The sequence below is a fragment of the Sprattus sprattus genome, assembly GCF_963457725.1.
Source record: "Sprattus sprattus genome assembly, chromosome: 10".
In the NCBI taxonomy this organism is placed as follows: domain Eukaryota; kingdom Metazoa; phylum Chordata; class Actinopteri; order Clupeiformes; family Clupeidae; genus Sprattus; species Sprattus sprattus.
In genome coordinates, this window is record NC_137908.1 from 21,090,444 (window position 1) to 21,113,882 (window position 23,439).

General features: G+C 39.7%; 3 protein-coding genes across 3 annotated transcripts in view; 1 reads left to right on the top strand and 2 right to left on the bottom strand.

The window, feature by feature from the left end:
• The window catches only part of iars1 (isoleucyl-tRNA synthetase 1), a 60,456-nt gene extending 49,081 nt beyond the window's left edge, over positions 1-11,375 (bottom strand). Inside the window, exons 1-7 of the mRNA XM_080845822.1 lie at positions 11,336-11,375; positions 10,656-10,779; positions 10,115-10,271; positions 9,734-9,853; positions 9,353-9,435; positions 5,456-5,573; positions 4,489-4,636 (exon numbers count right to left, since the gene is read on the bottom strand). Of these exons, the coding sequence (XP_080701948.1) occupies positions 4,489-4,636; positions 5,456-5,573; positions 9,353-9,435; positions 9,734-9,853; positions 10,115-10,271; positions 10,656-10,774 (745 nt within the window). The 5' untranslated portion in view covers positions 10,775-10,779; positions 11,336-11,375. The remainder of the gene's footprint in view (positions 1-4,488; positions 4,637-5,455; positions 5,574-9,352; positions 9,436-9,733; positions 9,854-10,114; positions 10,272-10,655; positions 10,780-11,335) is intronic.
• A 1,331-nt stretch (positions 11,376-12,706) lies between these two features.
• Positions 12,707-15,109, top strand: LOC308371111 (troponin C, slow skeletal and cardiac muscles; the record flags this gene model as incomplete). Its single annotated transcript, XM_080845899.1, has 6 exons — positions 12,707-12,730; positions 13,217-13,247; positions 13,809-13,955; positions 14,256-14,370; positions 14,470-14,606; positions 15,078-15,109. The coding sequence occupies 6 exons, from the start codon at positions 12,707-12,709 to the stop codon at positions 15,107-15,109; spliced, it is 486 nt and encodes a 161-aa protein (XP_080702025.1).
• Positions 15,110-16,710: 1,601 nt separating this feature from the next.
• rpl29 (ribosomal protein L29) lies at positions 16,711-18,859 on the bottom strand. Its single transcript, XM_080846381.1, has 4 exons — positions 18,829-18,859; positions 18,358-18,408; positions 18,098-18,162; positions 16,711-17,044 (listed from the first exon to the last, which is right to left on the bottom strand). Exons 2-4 carry the CDS (start codon positions 18,392-18,394, stop codon positions 16,964-16,966), a joined length of 183 nt encoding a protein of 60 aa, XP_080702507.1. The 5' UTR covers positions 18,395-18,408; positions 18,829-18,859; the 3' UTR covers positions 16,711-16,963.
• Between the last annotated feature and the right edge of the window lie 4,580 nt (positions 18,860-23,439).

Genomic DNA, 23,439 nt, shown 5'->3' on the forward strand with positions numbered 1-23,439 from the left:
AGAGGAACCCTCATAGGTCACAGCTGTTCATTTAAAGGAGAACAGTGTTTGTACATCGGCTCACATAAAATATATATTTTTCGTTTGAGGATTCACCCAAGATGTTATTGTTAAGTGCTTTGTTGGCATCACTGGTTCAGTGATGAAACTGCCCCACCTTAAAAGAGTGCTGTGCATAATTCGAAAGGTGAAAAGCGAGTCAACTATGTGATTCCATTTCCAAAAAACCTTTTTGCTTTTTATTAAACCAGGTTTTATGGCAGAGTGGCCAGATGGAATCATGTCCTCAGTGAAAGACACAGGAAAGTCCGCTTGGAGTTGGGAAAAAAGCACCCAAAGGACTCTCAGACAGTGAGAAACAAGTCTGTTGAAACCAAGAGTGAACCGTTGGCCACAATTCTAAGCGACATGCCTGGAGGAAACCACGTACAACTCATCACCTTCCCAAATCCATCCCAACGATGAAGCATGGTGGTGGCAGCATCATGATGTAGTGGCTGGGATTGGGCGACTGATCAGGGTTGAATGAAAGCAAAGTACAGATCCTCAATGAAGTCCTGAGCGCTCTGGACTAGGTTCTCAGACTGGGCTGAAGGTTCACCTTCCAACAAGACAATGTCCCTAAGCATACAGTCAAGATAACACAGGAGTAGCTTAGGGACAACTTTGTGAATGTCCTTCAGTGGCCCAGCCAAAGACACAGAACCCATTCGAACATCCCTGGAGAAACCTCAAAATGGCTGTCCACCGACGGTGCCCATTCAATCTGATAGAGCTTGAGAGGATCTGCAGAAAAGAATGGCAGTAAAATCCCCAAATCCAAGTGTGAAAAGCTTATCGCATCAAACCCAAGAAGACTTGAGTCTTGTAATTTTAGGGTATTGAGTGTAGATTGATGAGGGGGAAATTAATTGAAACGATTTGAGCATAAGGCTGCAAATGAACAAAATGTGAAAAAGGGATCTAAACACTTTCTGAATTCACTGTAGCTTGACAATTCTGCTTTACCCGCAATGTAGGTTCAACAATTACGTTGACAGCTGTTTGACAAATTTCTCCTTAATTTTACAAACCATATTACCCAAGCCTGCACAAACACACATATAAGAGACATAAACTGAGCTGCATCTGAATTGCTGTGGATACCAGCTGATCCCAAGGACCAGGCAATGAGAATTTTATCTCCAACTTCAAATAACCAATTAACTAGATTACTTCAGGTGGATCTGAAATTCTACTTCAGTAAAAGCCCTGTCTCTATTCGTAGAGTAAATATAAGTGTGCTTTTAAGAATCTATCAAAGCAGTGAACCTTACACATTCCAAATTCTACCAAATGTAAAATTTAGCTACAGAGTCGTTTGCATAAATAAGAAAACAGAAGAGCACTGATTATTCATTCAGGAATTATTTTCTCCAAAGGCAACAGAGCTGTCATCACCTAAAAGAATTTGGATTTGCCCAAACGTTTACAAGGAGATGTCAAAGAACAAACTATGCATGACAGTAATGATGAAGGTAAAAAGAAATAAGATTCCTCCAATTGTTGCATTAGAAAGATCTGGTCAGTGTGGTCAGTGGGTGTCAAACACACTCATGGAGGCGCAGGAGACTAGTGTGAGCACTTAGGAGTAGTAAGAGGAGGAGAGCAAAGCTCCAAACCAGACTTGAGTAATGGGACTCAAAACAGGGCCTGGAGAGGGAGAGAAAGAGAGCGAGAAAAAAAGAGAGGGGTGGGGGGGGGGGGGGGGGGGGGGGCGGGGGGAGTTGCAGGGAGAGAAACCATGAGAGTGAGGGAAGGGGGAAGCACATCAATAAAAGATGGCACATCGTCCCTCTGGTACAGGCCAATAAATGATTGCACAGGCCACATCGGCTGCTGCTGCTGGCAGATCGAGTGGGCCCGAGCCATCGACGCAAAGCGGATTGGTATTCTGTGCAGCTCTCCCATGCAGCACCCAGGCAAGGACAGGCAACACTAAAGGACAACAGTGCCCCCTGCTTGCATTAGGGGGTTACTGCACCAGTCCACAAAGAAAAAGTAGGTCAACCATTTACCACCAGCAGCACTCTCTAGAAGAGAACCAAAGCAATACACATTCAAGCCTACACAAACAAAGACCCACACAAAACAACCTTACAAAAAGAGTCCAATGCTATTTCTGAATATGAAGAAAGACTAGGCTTTTTTGAGTGACCTGATTTGAAGACATGTAGACCTTTAAAGCTTTAAAGCATCTCAGTTATAACAGGCTGGAGGAGCATCATTCCAAACAATGTATCACCCGAAGGACCATTTCATTTTGCCCTTATTGTAAAAGGAACAACATTTAACAAAGACCCTCAGCATCAACTGAGCATACAGCAGACCTTTGCAGGCCTCACAAAACTCCTAAATATCACTTAGCCTTATGGCAGGCATTTTTCAGATTCTGGTTGCCCGAAATGAATTAAACTCTCTGAAATAGCAAAAGACCATTTGTTATGTAAAATAAAAAAAGCAATAATAAAAAAAAAAAATTATTTTACAAGCACAGACTGCAAAAATCATCATAATAATTTTTCTAAATTTTCGAAAGTTTCTTCGAATGTTTTCTTACGGACTTCGGAAAACGTAGGAAAAAGATCTCGACCTGATTCATGAACGAATGAAAATGGGTTCATGTGCAGCAGAAATCGTCTCGCCAATGCTCCCCTGATTGAGGATTCTTAAATTGAATGTGCGTCCTGAATTTGTATACATACACGCCCCTGCAGCTCCTTATAAGGGCACGCAACCTTTCGAAACAAGTCGAAAGCGAGTCATGTCAAAGCGGAAAGCAAGCGGAAAGCAAGCACCGGTCGAGTAAAGGCAGATCTAACTTCACCGGTGCAGAGGTACAGGTACTGGTTGCAGAATGTAGATGTGTCCATTCTATTCCACTATGGCTATCTCAGCGCAATTGAGTTAAGTGCTTATTTATTTATTCACTTACATTTGCAGTGTTTGTGTAGTGCTTTTATTTATTTTAAGACATCACCATGCCTCGTACAATCATGACTATAAATGTGAAACGTAGTTGTTAATGATATAAATATTCTCATTATTTAGTATTATTATGATAATAATTATAAATATATTATTATTATAATTATTTAAATCCAAGGATGTCTGTAGAGTTGATAAGATTGCAATCACCAATGATTTCTCACAAATTCAGCCCTTAACCCTTCTAACAAGGAGCGGCCCAGTGGGGCATCTTGTGTTTTTTTTGGAGGAATTGCATTTAAGAAAACTCGGAAACAGCAATTTACGACTGCGATTTCGCGTTCTGAAATTCTTCTGAAGTCCACAACAAATCCTAGATGAGAAAACTTCCATGAATGCCAAATGTGCTCCTAAAACACCGGAAATGGAGTTCAGAAGAAATTTCTTCTTAAATTCTTCTTAACTGCGTTCCAATATCATTATATTCCCTTGTTTTGTTTTCTTTAGGGCCACTGCTGGGGTCTCTAAGCGGAATTACTTTGTGTAAAATGTTTTAATGTTTTGTGTAGCAAAAAAAATGCGAGTTTGATTAAAAAAAGAAGGATGACTATACTGGAAAGAACCTGATCTAAGTGTTAGGTATGGCGGAGGGTCTGATGTTGTATGGCTGTTTTTCCAAAAATCTGTCTGCCTCTGCCGAGAAAACTAAAACTGGGTTGTCATTGAATCTTCCAGCAGGACAATGATCCAAAATGGTTTTCTGCAAAGACCATGGAGGAATCAAGGACAGATTTACATGACAAAAGAGATGTGCAGAAAGGAACGGAATTTTAAACGTATTATCCGTTTTTGCATGTACGTGGCGATGGCCCTGGTTGCTTTTGGTCAAGTTGACCTGAAATATTGGCTCGTTATCTCCCTTTGCCCACTGTCACATTTTGTTTTTCACACACACATTAGTGATTCTGCAGGCTTTAGCACTTTGCTTAAATGCGCAAGTACGTAAACTCACTCTGTGTGCACTCATAGCTCAGTCCGTGGATTGTGGCGATATGTTTGTGCAAGAACAAATGGATAAAAGATTAAATCCAAATTCATGTTGTTGTGTAAATGTGGTGTATGAGATGTGCACATTTGTCCGTTATGTGCACTTAACAGTATTGACCTCAGCTTTTTTGGTGCACTATTTTGCATGGAATGCTATGGCACAACCTGACTAGTACCTTTCCACGTGTTATACATTCTGCATCAGTGAGCATTCGCTAGGGAGTATAAGTGAACCCTACGTACACTTCCTAGCGGACACACCATCAGGATTAACAACTTGCTCATTTGGTGGTCAAAGTTCTCCCTCCAAATAGTTAAAAGAGCAGAAAAGGCGAATAAAGGAGGGAATTTTATTTTCAGGAAAACCCGGGACGTTGGGCTAACAATCTTAAAGAAAGGGCAAGTTGAACAAGGCTTTGCCACATTTTTTGTTGCATGTATGTTTTTGGGAGAGACATAAAGACACAGACTGACCTTGGACCTTGACATACTGGAACTCAGGATTGACACAGAGAGCCAAGTTACTGGGCAGGGTCCAGGGGGTGGTGGTCCAGGCAATCAGACTCACAGCCTCGTCCTCCAATAAAGGGAAGCTCACAATGACAGATGGGTCCTGGACATCCTACAGAGGGAGACAAGCTACAACTGATCAGATCAAGAGGGAAAAGACAGCTCAAATATTACTCGATAACAGTATCAGAGTGGAATACTTTACTTAAAATTGTTGCCCTGCAATCCAGTACACGCCTGTCTATCCTGCTAGCTGCCAAGGATCTCTCCACATGTTATATGTTCTTCACTATGCTAGCAGTAGCAGAACCCCCCCCCAAAAAAAATGCAACAACAGCTTTTATAGAGGGATGTCACCAATTATCACCAAAATACACCAGTTAGCAGCTTAAAAAACTGTTGCTTATTGTGTTTACAAGGCAAGTATGTTGGCTAGTTGTGTATATTGGCTATGGTTAGCTGAATAGCGGTCTAGTTTTACATGCTTACTCCTTGTAGTCATATTATTTCTGTGTGCATGCTTGCACTTTACTCTGGTTATTATGATTATTTAATTTTAATTCTAGAGGAATAAATGTGACTCTTGATCTATGATCCATCTATTCTGCAAGTTACAGCCCTGAGTCAAGGCAATCCAATTATTTTCACATTTCATAACATTTCAGTGCATTTGCTTGTTCTCACATTTCAGTGCTAGACCATCTGAACTCTCAGAAGTAACGTGTGTTAGCCGTGCAAAAACAGCCCCTGTCACAATAGGCATTGGTCCAATCCTTTATTTGTCCACCAACATCTGATCCTTGTGGGGGCATATCTGAAGAAATGTACGAGCTGTTCCATGTTTGATCTGTTGGACCACACCAAACTGCCAGTTCCTTCACTGTGAGCGTGAGTGTATGTAGGTGGTATAGCAGGCAAGCCGGCAGCGTACCTTGTAGTTCTGGTTGGATTCAAAATTGGAAAGCGGAGTATTGCAGGCAGTGGAGAATGGCATGACTTTCACTCCTCTGTAGACTAAGCCTTTGTCATAGAGTTGCTTGAACACCCACCTAAGACAAAGAGATGAGACAGAGGCACAGATGAACGCATAAAGCAGGGGAAACACACAGGCATGATTAAGAAATGACATGATGGTAAGGAACTAGGACATCTAATACCACAGCATATCAACCAATGTGTTAAAAAACGACAATGCCACATATTCAGCTCATGTGTGTGTCAAAGCAGATTCATGGCAAAAACCTAATCTTTCCCATTTCAGCAGAATGTTTAGCTTAGCATATTAATGAAAAACAGTTAAGGTCAGTTTTTTTATTTAATTTTTTTATTCAGTATCATAATGATGTTGAAGAGATAAAGGTTTAAGTTTTAGGGTGATCCATCATCAGCTATTTAATCTAATGACAGTGGTCATCGAAAAAAAAAGATTGCTTGTCAGCGCCATCAAGTAAAACTTAAAAATAACTGGCTACCACAGAAAACTATTTGGCATCACCTTTTCAGCCAGTCAGATGTATTAAAATAGGCCAGCAGAGTACTCTTATAACTTATTGACAAGGTCATAAGCAACTAAAAAAAAGGTCTGAAGGTACATTTCCAAAGCATAGGCCTAATTTCACACAACTTTGAGTGACTCCTTTTATTGCATAATTTCTCTAAATTTATATATGAATCATTTTATGAGCATTCAATCAGAATGTACTGTTACTATACACCATGTGTCTGTGTGTACTCCTTGAATTATGGGCCTGATCACCAGTGATGTAAGTGTAGCTAGAGCTTACTTAAGCAAGAATCTTTTTGTCGACCTTGACTTTGACTGTCTGACTTTTTGTTGTTCGAATTGTTGTTATAACATAAAAGCACGCAATACCCGATCCCTCTCAGCCGTCACATATGTGCCCAGTTGTAGTTTAAGTTGTTCTAGAAGGATGTTTTCAGATGATAAAAGATACGATTTTGGTTTATTCTATATCTCAACACTGGAGAGGAACATGTATCAAATGTTTTGAAAAATTGCTAATGTTTGTGTTACCTAGCTTAACATAGTTATCACTAAGTATGAATATGGTTCGTACCGTATAAACAGGATGGGCAGCATTTTTGTATATTTGTTTTAGAGGTAGAAATAACTGTCTCAGGGTGTCAAGTCTGTCTAGTTGCTCTTCTAACCTCCTCAAGGTACCTTTGGGTCTTGGCTATATTCTGACTGAAGCTAAACCTTAAAGCAACACTATGCAACAATTTGCAACTTTTTAAGGGATGATATTTTTAGGCATCTAGGTTTTTTATCATCTTAATTTTCATTTTGATGGCATACATCCATGTGAAAGACAGATAAAGAGCCATTGTTCCCACAGCCATTGTTCCCATTAGTCATCGAGGATATGCACTAAGTAGTTCAGTGTATCACTAAGGCCCGTTTCACACTGCCTGCGTCTCACTTGTGTGACATCGCTAAAATGTATTCTGCAGTGCAGAACTGCTGCTACTGCCAGCCCTATCTACCTGCACTGAGTTTGCCTTTGATATTGGCCGTCAATACACAATCAGTTTGGCATCATCCATCGTTGATGAATGGTCTAAAAAGAGAGGACCAGGAAGTTGACAAGTTGTACATTTATTTATTATTTATTACAGTTTACTTTTATTACCCTTATTCAGAGCAATAGCGAGAGCGAGATAGCGCAACAGGATACTACTTATCGATATAATGTAATTATAGCCTTCATTGGATTTCAATATTGTCGACATGTGTCACGACCCAGCCTGGTGTGCCCCGCCCCCTGCTATCAGTGCTCTCTATTTTCGACAGCTGAGTAGCAGAGTCTGTGCAGGTGTGAGGAATGAGGCCTTGATGAGCTGCACCATAAGAAGGCCTTGGCACAGAGTGCAATAGGCTCCCTCTCCTCGACGCCTCATTTATGTTTGTTTGTGGACATGTGTACACTACTGAGACACCCGCTTGCACCACACATTTATTTGACAATAACACTGACTTTTGTATTATACTTTTATAAATGTCATTGTTTTTATACAACCTTGCGTGTGGGACTCCCGTTCATGTTACATGCAGAGAGCCGGCATGTGACACATGCAATTGCTAAAATGGTTAAAAAATGTAATATAATAAATAAAATAAAACTTCTGTTGTGTCAGTGACATATAGCCCAGACATTGAAACTGCAGTGAAACATATCAGTGTATGTAATTTTGCTGGTATGATGTCAATATGACTATTAAAACATCTTTTTACGGTCTATTTGCTGAGAACCGTTTTCCTCCCGCCTACCTCCAGGGCTCCAAGTCGAAACTCTACATGTAGTACATAGGCAGTGTGCATGCACTAACCTGTTAACATGGACGCCGAAATAAAACAGGTAACGCAGGTGCAACGCAGCCAGTGTAAAAACGGGCCTAAGAGATGCTACTAACCATGTTAGCAAGCTTTCATTTGTGCCTACTGGACTGCTTATGGTGTAAGGTTTCTGCCACCTTTTTAGGTAGTTAGCTCCCAAGTTTTAGACCAAAACTCCTTACAGCCACTAATTTCCATAGTTCTTACACTGAATGCTCTGTGGCCAACTTTTACAACTTCCATTCTGCCATCTTAGCACTGGTATTTTTTTTTTTAAGCTGGTTCATGGGGGTATCGTGACAAGACGTCCAACAAGAAATTCAGTAATCTTCAAACAAATGACTAGCTTTCCAGGTCAACACAGTCCTAATTCTATTGACTCTCAGACAACATCTACCCCATATGAGGGCCTGCATAAAGAGTTATGCAAGGTTAACAGATTTGTATTGCCTGAACAGTCTCTAAATGTTTTAGAACAAGAACATCATGAAGAGGCAACAAGCAAATGTTCAATTGTTACACAGGAGTGAAAGCGATTTGAGAGATTTATGACATGTATAAAAACTGCAGTCTACTGCATTACACTCAATAAGTCAATCTCCAGATAAAGGGGAGAGGGATATTAAAGGTGCAGTCTGCAATTGTGGTGAAAGGTTGTTGATATTTGACAACCAATCAATTTACAGTCGTGGCCAAAAGTTTTGAGAATGACACAAATATACATTTTCACAAAGTTTGCTGCTTCAGTGTCTTTAGATATTTTTGTCAGATGTTACTATACGGAAGACTAAAGTATAATTGCAAGCATTTAATAAGTGCAAAGGCTTGTATTGAAAATTACATGAAGTGGATGCAAAAAGTCAATATTTGCGGTGTTGACCCTTCTTTTTCAAGACCTCAATCCGCCCTGGCATGCTGTCATTTAACTTCTGGGCCACATCCTGACTGATGGCAGCCCATTCTTGCATAATCAATGCTTGGAGTTTGTCAGAATTTGTGCGTTTTTGTTTGTCCACCCGCCTCTTAAGGATTGACCATTATGCAATCTATGTATCTAAAGACACTGAAGCAGCAAACTTTGTGAAAATGTACATTTGTGTCATTCTCAAAACTTTTGGCCACGACTGTACACTCCTTCATTCTGTGCTCCTGAAGCAAAGTGTTGCTTAGCTGGATTGGTTAAGTGTTAGTTGTTGTATACTTAAATATAATTGCAGAAACAGAAATGAGTTAGACTGACCATTTTGCAGGGCTTTAATATTTTGTTAATTTGGTACTGGCCGGGACGGTTAAAGACTGACTTTGTATTTTGGTGAACTGTTTGCAAGTACCAGATGATGAAGTTGCTGATGTACAGCTGCCATGAATCCAATTTTACCTAAATATTACAGCTGACAGGTGGCTTGTTATTGTTGTTTTGCCTGTTTGTTTACTTATGGTACTCTTTATGATGAAGCCAAATTAACTTACCAAACAGTCTCCATAAACCATGGATAAAGAGTCTTGTAGTCATTCTTGAAATCAATCCATCGTCCCATTCGGGTAATAGATGCCTGGGGCAAAATAATCATGATTTTGAGGTCAACTGTCTGGATTTGAATGATCATTTCAATATCTTCTTCTCAGGCCAAATCTGAGACCTGGATTTAGCCTGTCTACAGACAAGAACCAATGGGTGACTACCCTCACCCTGAAATGTGTTAGACTTGCGTGGGATCAAGAAATACACAGGTGCTCACCACAATTAAGTCAGACAAATGAATAGTGTGTCATTGAAGGCTCTAGTACTGGGAAAAGACTGAAAGGTTTTAAAGTACCATATATTGAGTATATGAGTCAAAGCACACCTACCTCCCATTCATTTGAGTATCTCATAACAATGTTCCTGCACTGCTTGTTGTATTCTGCGATTCCCATCTTGGCCACATCATCTGGCCCTTTAATGCCAAGGGTTTTATCAATTTCATATTCCTGAGAGGGGCAGGAAGAGGAAAGAAACATTAACCAAAGTAGAGCTAAATGAAAATATGTAAGACTACAGTAAGTGCTACAATCGCTTGAGACACCAGCATCAAAACAGCTATTACATTCAAGACAAACACCTTAAACTGACTATTACAGTCAAGACAAACACATTGAAACGGCTATTAAAGTCAAGACAAACACCTTTAACTGACTATTACAGTCAAGACAAACACATTGAAGTCGAAAGTGAAACAAAAGAGTTCATACCACAGGCAGTCCATGGCAATCCCAGCCAAATCTCCTGTCTACATGAAAGCCACTCTGATGGGAGAACCTGGTGACAATGTCTTTGATGGTACCAGCCAGAATGTGACCATAATGAGGCAGGCCAGTGGCAAATGGTGGCCCATCATAGAATGTGTACCTACAAGTGAAACAACACTTAATTATGCTTTTAAACTGACATCACTGACTGCGGTGACAAAATATTCAGGAACCACTTTTGGAGACTAGTTTAAACCAGTGATGCAACATTCCATTTTGTTTGTGTTCTTTTTATATTGGCCAATGAAGAGTAGGCGTTAGACACCATAACACACACGCACACCACACTACAGTTTGATAAATGTTCAGAAATAAATGTCAGAGAGTTGATTAAATTGTTTATCTGTCTTGATTAAAAATGTATGACTGTAATAATGTTTATTTCTGATACTTCATACTCTTCTTTATGGTAAGACACTCAACAGTCTTCAGCACCAGACATACAGTCTCAAGTTAAAACTCTATTTTTACAACGCCGTCATACTTAGGTCGGTTCTTGGATTGTTTGAGACATTCCTGGAAACAGTCCTTATCCTTCCACAACTGGAGGATGCGTTCTTCCTCAGAGGGAAAGTGGATGGATTCAGGCACTGGTTCCACCATGGCATCTACCAAGCAAACATGACCATGTTTCATGTGTACATAAGTTTTCTAAGTGCTACTACTGTAATTTTCAACGCATTACCTACATACATACATACATACATACATACATACATACATACATACAACAGCAAGAATATTTCCACTCTATTCACATCTAAACATTGCCAACTAATACTCAAGTGTTTTGACTGGCAGTTTCTTTTAAATGTATAAACTAAATGCAAACTGTCAATGGAAGTGTTCTGGATTGGTCCTCTCCACACTACATGTCTACAGGTCTAATTTCTGAATTAGAAGTTAAGGTACCTATTGTACATAACAACTGAACAACGACCTGTCAATGAAATGACGTAGCCTACCGATATCGTTAGCTAGCATGATTTCTCTTACAAGTTTGGCTAACATCAACTGATTACATACACGTCCAAACCAAATGGAGTTTTCTTCATATGATACGTAGCTTTAAACAGATGCTCTTACTAATTGTGTCTTATTGGACGCAACTGATTGTTGTAGGAAAATATATTTCATCATTTTGCAATTCTATAGTTTACTCACATGTTGGCTTCGCCGGTGAGCAGAAAGGGGAGGTGATAGGGAAATGATGCAACTGCTCTGAAAGCCTGAGCAGCATGAAGCTAACCTAAATAATGCCGGTCGCTTCCGGATGGGAGACGGTAAATTCAAAGTAAAAGCTCAAGGATACTGCAGTATAACAGCACGAACAAAATGATCTTGGTTAAGTTTCATGCATAATATAGCGGTAAAGCATTTTAACATTCAATGTTCTAAAAACACATGTAAGCCTAACACATCGCCCCATTGCAACAATGTTGTTAGTCTAGGTTTAATTTCTATGCTTTAGTGTATTTTTCTTGCCTATGTAGTCCTACATGCTATGTTAACCAGATGATAACCACATTAACAGTGAAATACATTAAAATCTACGTCACCATAAATACGACAGTCAGACATGCAAATAATGATTGGATTTTTAATTAAGTTTATTTTCAACCCTCACCGTTCGTAAAGAGCGTCTTTTAATACCAATGTGATACCAGACTATTATTTTAACATGTTGTCGGGGGCCATTGCCAAAAACGGATGTCTGATTTAGGTTTATTTAGGCTTGAGCTGAAAGCGTGAGCGGAACCGGAAATGTCACAACTGTATTTAACCATCGATAGAACGGCATAAAAATAGTGACAGGATTTTTTATTAATATGCAAGTACTTGTTGGTTTATTACATTCAAACGGTATTAAAACGACCCAAATCAAGTTTAAGTGTCAAAGTGATTCACAATAAAAAAGTAAACTGTTCTCATGGCCAGCAGAGGTCACTCTTTCATTGTGCCGTTCTGCCCACGCAACTGTTCCAACAAAGTTGCGTCTCTCTTTTTAATCAACACATTTCCAGCTACAGCACAGTTACGTTGTAATGTGATTATACGGACTGTTTATATATGGTTTACATGGCTGGTGTATGAGCTGATGGATAAAGCAAAACAGAGAAGAAGAAGGCTACATGAACTCAAATGTTAATCTTTTTATCCAGGTTTGGATGAAGTCTGTCATTCCTCTATGTGATAAACAACACAACATCATCAGGTCTAAACCTTGCCTGTGAATCTCCCTCAGTGTCTTCCATCATCCCCTTCTTCTTCCTCGTCTTTGTTTTTTCCCCAAATTATTTACAGACAAAAAAAGACTGGATCCCCTGTAGTTTACTGCTACTGAACAAGTTAAAAGAATGACAGGAATCTCAGACAATTCACATGGGACAAATACATTGATTATAGTCTGGGCTTGGAGGAGGACCCTTTCTCAAATTAGTACTAGAACCCACAGTTGCCAGTCTTTCTCTGCACAAGGTCTTTCCACTTGAGGAGTAAGGGTTGGAGCTCTTAACAAGACATCTCTCAAACATCATGGATGACATCTACAAGGCAGCGGTACGTTATTTAGTCTAAGTGAAAGCCTGGTTCTTCATCTCGTTCTTATTTATTTATTTCGAATGTAAAATAATGTCTGAGTCATAATTACCATACGTAAATTGTATAATTCTTGAGAGGAAAAGTCAAACTTTCCATAAAATATTTCCTCTTTAATAGGAAAGTATTATATTTTATCACAGCAACCAGAAAAAAACAAATACGTTGAACAAATGTTGACTGCAGCGTGATTGAAGCATGTATCCCTGAACAATATTTTCACTACCTTATACCAAGTAGACAAAAACACCTGAAGTTAGAATTCAAAAATGTTATAATCATTCAGAAAGTAGAATTCAAATAAAAAAACACATCCACCCATTCCAATTTACTGTCCTCTACACTAACGATGGTATTTGCATTATGTGTCTGTCTCAACCACCTGTACCATTTGTGCTGCAGGAAAGCTTTACAGATTGTTAAAATGAATTTATCTCCCTTATACAGGTGGAACAACTAACAGAGGAGCAGAAAAATGGTGCGAAGCATGTAGTCTATGCTGTATGATCTGCTATGCTATTGAGTGTGTGTCTGTTTGATTGCGTGAGGAGATTGTAAAACAGCTGTGTTTATGCTAGTGTACATACCTCTTGTAATATTTAACAGCAGAAAATAACCCTGTCACTCCTGGGAGAAAAGGCTCAGGCAAATGATATGCTAAGGGCCATAGGCATAAATCAGTCATGAAAATATAAACAGGACCATTAAGAGATAGTGTGTCCCATCTCAAAGGGAGTTGCCTGTATGCTATTTCTGTTGAATAAACAACAAATCAGCATGAGATACCATATGCCCATTCAGCTCAGTGTTTCAGTTTCTACTAACATCAATAAGGCAAAGGCTATTGAAGCCGGATGTTGAGGTTATACCTGGAACATTCTTGGACTACACCCCACATTAGGCATAAAAAAATGTCTTCATACAACAGTACCAACTGGTACATTGCCCGGATAATGACTTGGAACCAGTTGTTGTCTTTGCTTCCCTGATAGAGTGAGAAGTGTTCTTTAATCCGACTGTTATCTCTGTGATGAAATAGAGTTCAAAGCTGCCTTTGACATATTTGTACAAGATGCTGAAGATGGCTGCATTAGTACAAAAGAACTTGGGAAAGTGATGAGGATGCTAGGACAAAACCCTACTCCAGAGGAACTCCAAGAAATAATTGATGAGGTGGATGAGGATGGTAATGTTGAACTCTTATCCTTCTGTATTCCGCTTGTTACATGTCATATCAAAGATCTCTATGATGCCGGTCGGCATGTACACATATTAAAATGCTGTATGTGAATTGTGCTTTTTAGAGAATGGGATAGTGACATTATTTTAAATGGTTAGAAACTTGGTTTGCTCGCCAGGAAAATAATAATAATTTCAATGGACAATTGTTTATACAATTTCAGGGGTATTCCTATACCATCCATGCTCTAGAACAGCCACATGTATTTGTCACAATAGTGTTTATGTGCTGGGTGACACATTTCAGGGAGTGGCACTGTGGACTTCGATGAGTTCCTGGTTATGATGGTGAGGTGCATGAAGGATGACAGCAAAAACAAATCTGAGGAGGAGCTGGCAGACATTTTCAGAATGTTTGACAAGTGAGTCAAATGTTTTCACACACAGCTGTTCAGTGTCCCCTTAATTCAGTCACACTACTTAATCAACTTCTCTAATTTAAAATGAATGCTGTCCTCCAGAAATGGAGATGGATACATTGATGTGGAGGAGTTGAAGAAGATGCTGGACGCCACCGGGGAAGCCATCACAGAGGATGACATAGAAGAACTGATGAAAGATGGAGACCGGAATAATGACGGGAAAATTGATTATGATGGTAAGATACTGTTTATGGGGTTCCCACCCATTATTTCTGCCATTCAAAACTTTTACTTTTCAAGGACCTTTGATGAAATTTCCAGGACATTTTACAACCCACAAGTACAAGATTGTGTACTTTGCGCCACATGTTGGGCCTAATTAATGAATTATTGAAATAACCTTTTCCTTTGCTTTTGTAATAGATTAGTTATACATCATTTCAGAGTACAAGAACAGTACAATTACTTTCATTAGACCTACACAAAGACCAATTTCATTACTTTTCCAATACCTAAAAGTTATTTACTGAATTTCATGACTTTTCCAGGCATGGAAAATGGGATTTTAAAATTCTATTACCGTTTTTGTTAAATTAGTTAAATATTTAACTGAATGCTATGATTGAATATTTTAATGATGTTAAGGTTTGTTTGAACATTGTTTTTCTATGACCTTGTACTAAGAACAATATATATTCTCTCCTCAGAATTTCTGGAATTCATGAAAGGAGTGGAGTAGAAAATGTGGATCATCTCTCACTATAGTCATGAATACCGTTCAGATTTCGTGTTTATCCAAACAAAAACTATAGGGTTTTTTTCCATTCTGTACCTTTAGTCTCATCACTTCTGTATGTGCACAATTAAAATTGCAGCTTTAAGTATAATAATAAATGTTGAAAGCCATCTCAGATTTAAATACTTGAGAAAACTAACATATAAGTTCAATATCAGCTTGACTAATATATTTTTACCCCTAGAACTTATCAATGTTAAGGAATGCTATAAACTACTTGTTTTAAATGATGGTCCGACATTCTTTTGTTTCCCACCATACCATGTGATATTTCAAACGGCAACATTTTCACCATACCACGAGAACTCAAAAGTACTAAGGTGAACTTTGAGGGGCAGCTGCAACATCCCCCAAACTTGAGCGTCTGACCCCTCTGTGCACTGCAGAGGAATACCCTCATCTGTCCGTCATGACCTCATCTGTGCTTACTACAGTTGTCAGAGTTGTTTGGAGGGGGGGAAACAAGCCAATGACAAGACCTGGCCTCATGCCAGGGTCATGACAGAAATGATAATGACCCATACATACCAAAGCGAGCCTGCTTAAAATAAGATTATGCAAGAAAGATTTGCTTTTTTATGATTTCCTATATTTAAAACTCTCCAAGGATGCTGCTGTAGTGTTTGTTTTAATAAACAGACAGGTAAGTTAACAGCACAATATGCAGGTTACCACCAATTTTGAAGATCAACCATTTTATCCTCAAAATTAATTTTAATTACACATCTGGGCTATTGACCATCCAACTTTGAAACCAAGTAGAAATGTAACTTCTTTAGATCACCAGCTTATATAGGCCAAAATGTAATGGATATGACTGACTCCTCTAAGTGTAAAGAAGGATTTGGGTAAATCAGCGTACTGACAGAAATGCTATAGTAGGTCCATAAGTCTGTTCAGTGCCACTTCTAGTACCCATAGCGTGAAAGTTGTTAGAAGCCTCTGCCTCACTTCTTGCCAACACGTGAAAATAGGACCAACTACCAACCTAGTTGGGGCACAGGCTGCCTCAAAACAAGCCGAAGGCAGAAGAGAGTTCATTGAATGACGCATCACTACCAGAAGAGAGTGAACTAGTTTGCACTTCTATACTTTAATAAAACACATGGATTCTTATGCTGCGACTTCACAATCCAACAGCAATGTTCGAGTATCATTAGCGGACACGCTTACAAAAAATTGTCATAAGTGACAACTCTTCATCAAGACCAGCAAAACCCCAAGCTCAAAGCCGTGCCTAAGATATCTACAACTTTGACACTACTAAAGTACGCCCCTGAGGATGAGCTAATGAATGCCAAAGTGTAAACCTCTTCAACAATTAACCATGTTGACCACAGCTATTTATATCAAACTGACTATGATGGACAAACGGAATGCCAAGCAACAAAGCTAACGAGATTTCCCCAGTATGACTAAAATCATTCCATTAGCAAGGTAAATGGACAAATGTGTAGCTACTGGAAGGGCAGAACGTCGCACTACCTTCTCATAGCATATAAATCCAGAGGTTATTACCAAAATTAAAGCACACACACAAGAAGCAGATTCTCAAACGTTTTATGGACACACCCAAGGAATGTTTTAACGTCAAATTAATCTGTCCAAAAGGCGGCTTATCTGGTCACAATAAGTCATGTCCAATACAGTATGAGCATGAAAAATACCTTAACTTCTTACAAAAAAAATAGAGAGTTGCCAACAGTGTCCTTAACAAACCATGGCTTTATTGTTGTGGTAGTACACAGTCCTTTCGGAAAGATGGTATATGTGGTGCCTCTGGAATATGTCTGCTGTTCATGGTTTAACAGCCTTGGGTGCCCCCTTCTTGTTGTGTTTCTTGGCAAAGCGCATGTTCCTCAGGAACTTAGGGCAAACCTGCAGGAACAGACAGACAGTGAAAACCAGCACCACTTTAACAGATAACAGATTAAAACTTCTCAGGGTGGCAGTGCATCAATGTTAAGAGTAGCAAAACTGATTAGCGGTCAATGTTACATTAATGTCACAGGGTTGTGTAAGCATCATGACAGTCAATCAATTGCGTTTTCATAGACATACAAACACTTAAGATACACAATCTGGTCATCCCAAGTCAAAGGAAACTGAACCAAAAATGAGTAACAGGTGCTTCAGATGCTTGCCTTCAGCCACTGAGACTTATGAACAGCTGTTTGTTCCATCCTCTCCAATCATTTAAATGGGTTTCTCATCAGCCCAGTAAAGACAAAGAGAAAACCAACATTCTAATGGCCTGCTAGAATTTATTTTTGTATTAGTTCTGATGTACCATCAGCAATATGCAAGAGCCACAACTGGCTTCATCAAATGCAATTCCAGTGCCTATTCCACAACTATTAGAATACCGCTAAACCAAAGGTTATGTAGCCTTAGCAGTATAGGAATGATTAAAAAGGCAGTATTACTAAATCTCAGGACACACAAGGAGTTAGAGGTAAGCATCAGCAGCTTGTTTTTTTTCCTTTCTTTAAATGGTGTCAATCAATCAGTGGCTACAGCACAGAAACAACACTAATGTGCCAATTTGTCAAATACTATGTATTCTAACAATCTAGAACAGATAAATATTAACGCTATGCTGGAGTGCAGAGCAGTAAAATAATGTCTGAAAGAAACAGGGTTTGTCAGGAATATAGGATCCAGCAAACACGGGAAAGACTTTCAGTTCACTCTTCCTGCATTATCAATGATCTGGCAACAATCATGCCACGACCACTTTCGATACAGGGTCACCATAGGGCTTGTACACATGTTACATAGAAGTCATGGTGATTTTTGAAACATAATCTGCAAGGCTCACTAAACGTATCTACCATGAAATCGAACGTATTTTTTTTTTGTCCAAGAACGTATGGTATCAATTCGACCAGTATCTCATCCATGTTGCAACAAGAGCCAATTCAAACTTACCCCCTTCAATGACTCGTAACGATCAGACTTTGGCTTCTTGATGCCATTTCTGTGCCATTTGCGAGCTGAAGATTCAGAAGAAAATGTATTGAGATATATACACACACGACACACACAGGTAGCATACTTTCTACTGAATCAAACCGTCAACTTGACGTTTGCACGATTGTGCTAGCTAACCCTGCTATCTAATTATACAACTTAAGTACCCTCAGGTTCTCCAGATAAATTACTCAAACGGACAAACAAAGCATACTTACACTGGTTGTGGGTGGTGTGATTCTTTGACTTTGCCATTTCGGTAGCTGATTCTGCCACAAAGAGAGGGGTGGGGAGACCATGCAATTAGCCAACAAACATCAGCCAGCCTAAATGGTTAGGCACTCAAATTCCCGTTTACTGTATTCATTAGCCATTCGAGGGAGATGCCAGTATAATAGCAAACCATGTAAGTTAGGGGCTATCAGTGATAACATACAGTGTAGTAAACTAGAACTCGAAAGTTAGCCAGCTTTAAGCAATTTTAGCATGTAAGCAACTCAAACCCGCGATGAGTGAAAGAACAGTTACTATTTTTAAGATCATATTGTAACAAGGTTGTGAAATAAAATGACATCTAACTAGCAGACTAGTGATTATTCACTTCGTAAGAACAATAACTTGAAAATAAGTTTTTATACATGTAGGATTGCTTTAGATTAAGAACACTGTCAGTGAGAAAAATCTAATACCTGCCACACGTAGTGATTCTACACCGGAAGAGGACACATGAAGGAATTGTGGGAAATTTGAAAGAACCGTTCTCTGCTCAAGCATGTAACTCCACTCTAAGAACAGTGCTGCCCCCTATAGGAATGACTGACCGACGAGTTTTTTTGGTAAATACGGCCCGCGATTCTGGTGAAAGGCTGTTGATATTTCGCCTCAACAGCCAGACACTGAACCTAGAGAGCAGCCAGAATTACAATAGCAGATTTCGCCTTAAATACCTTTTAATGATTTTATAACCATTCACATGTTCATAAGAACTTTCCATGAACTACAAGACAACAAGTGGTAGGCCTAATAGTGTAGCACCTTAACAGACTATAATATGGTCTATGGGATAAAAACTTATGAACTAAATTAAAGATAGCCTGTGATGTTGAGCTGAATTGCTAAGAACAAAAGCTGTCTCAGGACCGGGAGAATGTGTCATCATCGACAGAACTATGAATTCTGAATTTTTAGGGAATTCTGGGACTGGAACTTTCTGTCCACTGGGACTTGTAACATGACTTCATACACATAAGACAGTCTACCAAACAACTGACGAGATTATGTTTATTGAAATGCCCATGTCAAAATAATTTGGTCAGTAATGCATGCAACATACGTAAACCCTTGGACCTCTTGGAAGATTGGATCACAAGTAATTTGTTTTATTTTTTATTTGTTTAACGGATTAAGGTTTTAAAATTTGTGACACCATTTAAATGTGCCCGAAAGAGATGGAAAGAGGCTATGTTGTCCTACCGTTATATCTTCAAGTGTTGCCACGAATCTGTCCACAGGGTGTCAATCTTGCTCTATTTTAGAGTAGCCAGGAAGTGTGTTCTGGTAAGCTGAGGCAACTGCAAGCAAATCTTTTTCATCTGCAAACAACAATTGTAATTATGTGAAAGCAATCTGGATCCATAGTTTACTATCTAAATTTGTTAGTATATATTTCAGAAGACGGATGCATATGAACCACACTGTGATTGTCAGAGATTTATGTCTTGAAACATTCATCAGCCTCCAAAGGAGAATATTTAAGAAATGATTTATAATATATTATGTCTTAATTAATTTATACAAAACTACAGGGATATATTTCTTGCTGATTGGAGAACATTGCTCGTGTTTTGGTGGTGTGGCAAATCAATCATACACTAGCACAGGGTACAGAAAATGAACAGACCAATTAGGATGTTGTTTATTCTTTTTCAGCACTCTGCTCTGACCATTCAGATGGAAGCGGATGTCTAGTTTATCCCAGTATAACAGAGGATGCCAGTGCAGTTTTCTCCACTGTACGTATTTAAGATGAGTTGATGAGGGTATGAAGTGGAGAGCATCAGGAAACCCCTCCTCCTGCCGTTCCTGTGTGTTGTGGTATCATCAAAGGCCATGTGATGTGGAGTAGATCTCGTGCACAAATCACACAACCTGGAATATCTTTAAGCCTCACAGTGCACCTCTCTCTCTCTCTCTCTCTCTCCTCTCTCTCTCTCTCTCTCTCTCTCTCTCTCTCTCTCTCTCACACACACACACTCTCTGTCTCTCTCTCTCTCTCACACACTCTCTCTCTCTCTCTCATCTCCTCTCCTCCTCTGTGAACACTCGCTGCTCAAGCGTGGCAAAGCTCCTCTGAAGCTGAAGTAATCACGCAGCATCCTATATTTAGACCCTTCATTCATTGCTGATGCTACCGCGGCTCCCCTCTCACAAGCATTGCATTCAGGGCCTCCAGCCTCCATTTACACGCCAGGCATAGCTTTACAGGAAACTGCAAATCTGTTGGACGTATTCAAGTAAACTTTTTGGATATTTGAATTGGAGAAGAATTACAATTACATATCACTTGTGATGGCAACTCCCCTAGTCAGAAATGCAGACAGGAAAGACCACCAGGAAAGGGAAAGCCATTTCCCTCCAGCTGCCAGTTCCTTACATAGCATGAAGGTTAACCATGATGCTTACATAACAGCAGCCGGAGGAACCACAGCAGGAATCACATGGTCTGTCCCAGCGCTAGGCTAGCTTCATCTCTAAGCCCCGCTCCTTCCCAGGTCTTTCATCTGTAAGAACCAGCGAGATCTCCTCGCAAAACTCCCTTTGTTGTCTGGGTGATTTGAACAAATCCCTCCAGGGAGCTCACCTAACTGTTTGGACAGTACTGTGTGGATTGTTAAAGAGGGTGAGGGGGTCTTTATCTGAAAGGGAAAGTGCTTCTTCTTCCAAAGAAGCCGTGGAGAGAGAGGCTGAGAGGAAACGAGGAGGAAAATAAATCATTATTTCACCCACCCATCTTCAGCAAGTGCGTGGTCTTGAAAAATAAATGCTGTCGAAGCTTTCTGAAGAATGAACTGTAGATATCTTTTGGAACAGAAGTCATCACATGGTATTATTGGTTTAGAATGGTGTGTGTGAAACAGGATATTACATAGATGTTTACATTTCATTACTTCCAGAGATCTTGGGCTGAGAGACAGACTGCAGCTATGGAAGCTACTTTATGCAGAACGCAGAGGGCTTGATTTAGCTGAATTATGTATGCTTGTGTGATTACATCAGAGGAGAGGAAAGGTCTTCCGCATCTCCTTTAAATGACATCAGTCCTCAGATGAGCAACTAGTCATATCCAACTGTGCCATCCTCACTCATACATAATGCAATTGAGACACAATTAACTGTTAGGCAAAGACATTTGTACCTGCTTTGGATTCTCAAGAGAATAGCAGTGTTTCTGTGTGTGTGACATCATCGCATAACTCTTGTCTACATCAACACAGACATCCCTGCTGACAAACCAACCCTGAAAGGACAAGGGTAAATCTTCACTTGAGTAACAGAATGCAGTTTCTCACTTGAGAGAGCCTTACACTTGTGAAAATAAAAACATTCTAAGTCCAGGCAACGAAGAGAATGAGGACCCACAGGGATATGGCTGATTAATTGTGTGAATAATGAATTGCCAGTAGTTGAGCAATAGGGCTTGAGGCTGAAAGCCCGAAAAAAGTGTTTGCATTGTTGCTGAGCTGGATTTTGGTTAAAGAAATCTACATTCCAAAGGTGATTACAACGGATTTAAATTTGTAAAAGCACAGAAGAAAACAGGCAGGTGCTCCTTTGAGACAATACCAGCTGAAGATGTGCAACATTTCAAGGGAATCCAAGAGGGACCCTTGATATGCCACTTTTAATGTGCGTGACTCTGAGACCCCTTTCATGGTGCTATCCAGCACAACCTCCACTCTGTACAGAGATGCTGACACTTCTTACAGGATGTAGTGCTGCAGCAGTTATATCACATATGTTTGTTTATTTGTTTGTTTATGCGTTTATTTGAAAAGGGATAGTGTACATTGATAAACATTTCCCCCAAAAAATGTTAATGCACCAGAATCAGCTAAGTTAGCTAGTTTTCATCAGTTGTCCCTTGGCAGGGCATGAGAGAGAGATACGGAAATAAAAGAAAGAAATAATAATAATAAATTATATAATTAAAAGAAATAATAATAATAGAAAATTATATGTAATCACATATGTCAGGTACTACATGTATGTCTTGCACTCATCATAAACATTTTCCATGGCTTTGCCGCATGGGGTCATCTTCTGTGAGAGGTTGGTCAGAGGGAGCACAAAGTCATGCTGATGTAATCAGTTATGCATTGCACATTGCATAGAGATTAGATCGGGTGCTACTGATACCCTGAGGTCCGTGTTATATGAGTTGAATTAAGTAATGGTACTTTTGCAGTATACTAAAATGCATTAACATCTGACAAAAACTCTTAAACCACAGTATCACTTGCCAATGAAGCTTTACACAATTCCAACAATCCTAAACAACAAAAACTATGTGTTTATTCTAGTCGCTACCACAGCGAATCAGTAAAACAGCATTTCACAGCTGCCTTCCGACACCTCTTCCTTTAAGGTTTCTTTTCTTCTGCACAACACCTCATTTGACGGGCTCTGTCCACTGTATCTGATGGGTGCCAGTAGCCCTCTTTTTTGCCTGTCTACTTGTGGCCTTCCCTGTTGCCATTCTGCATATTCCCTGCCTGTCTGCTAGTGGCCCCACTCCATGCAGCAGAGAGCCATCCTTGAGGGCCAAGACCACAGGTTGTTGGTGAGGGAAATGAGGTACAGGTACTTAGTCCACTCAAGGCAGGGATCACCAGAGCAACAGTGTAAAATAAACCTAGTAAAATATAACTCCCTTCACCAATGCTATATAATTACTGCAGTTAAAGTACACCCACTCAAAACAGGATAGATCCTAGGAAGCAGACAGACAGAGAGAGAGAAAAACGAAAGCCAGTGTGTGGAGGAGAGAGTGAAAGCAAAGAGAGAGAGAGAAAGAGAAAAGAGGGGGATAAAATGTCCCACCCACATCCTGGAACCTGTCACAGAACTTTGAATTGGAGAGTCAGCACAGAGTAAAGCCACAGAAACGCCTAGAAGTACATGTGGCTCACATTAGAGGGAACTGTGTACACTGTGTGGCGTCTCACATTACAACAAGACTCAGATGAAGCCAAGTTCAAACTAGGAAAAAAAGGACAGGTGACCATTGGAGAAAAATAGAG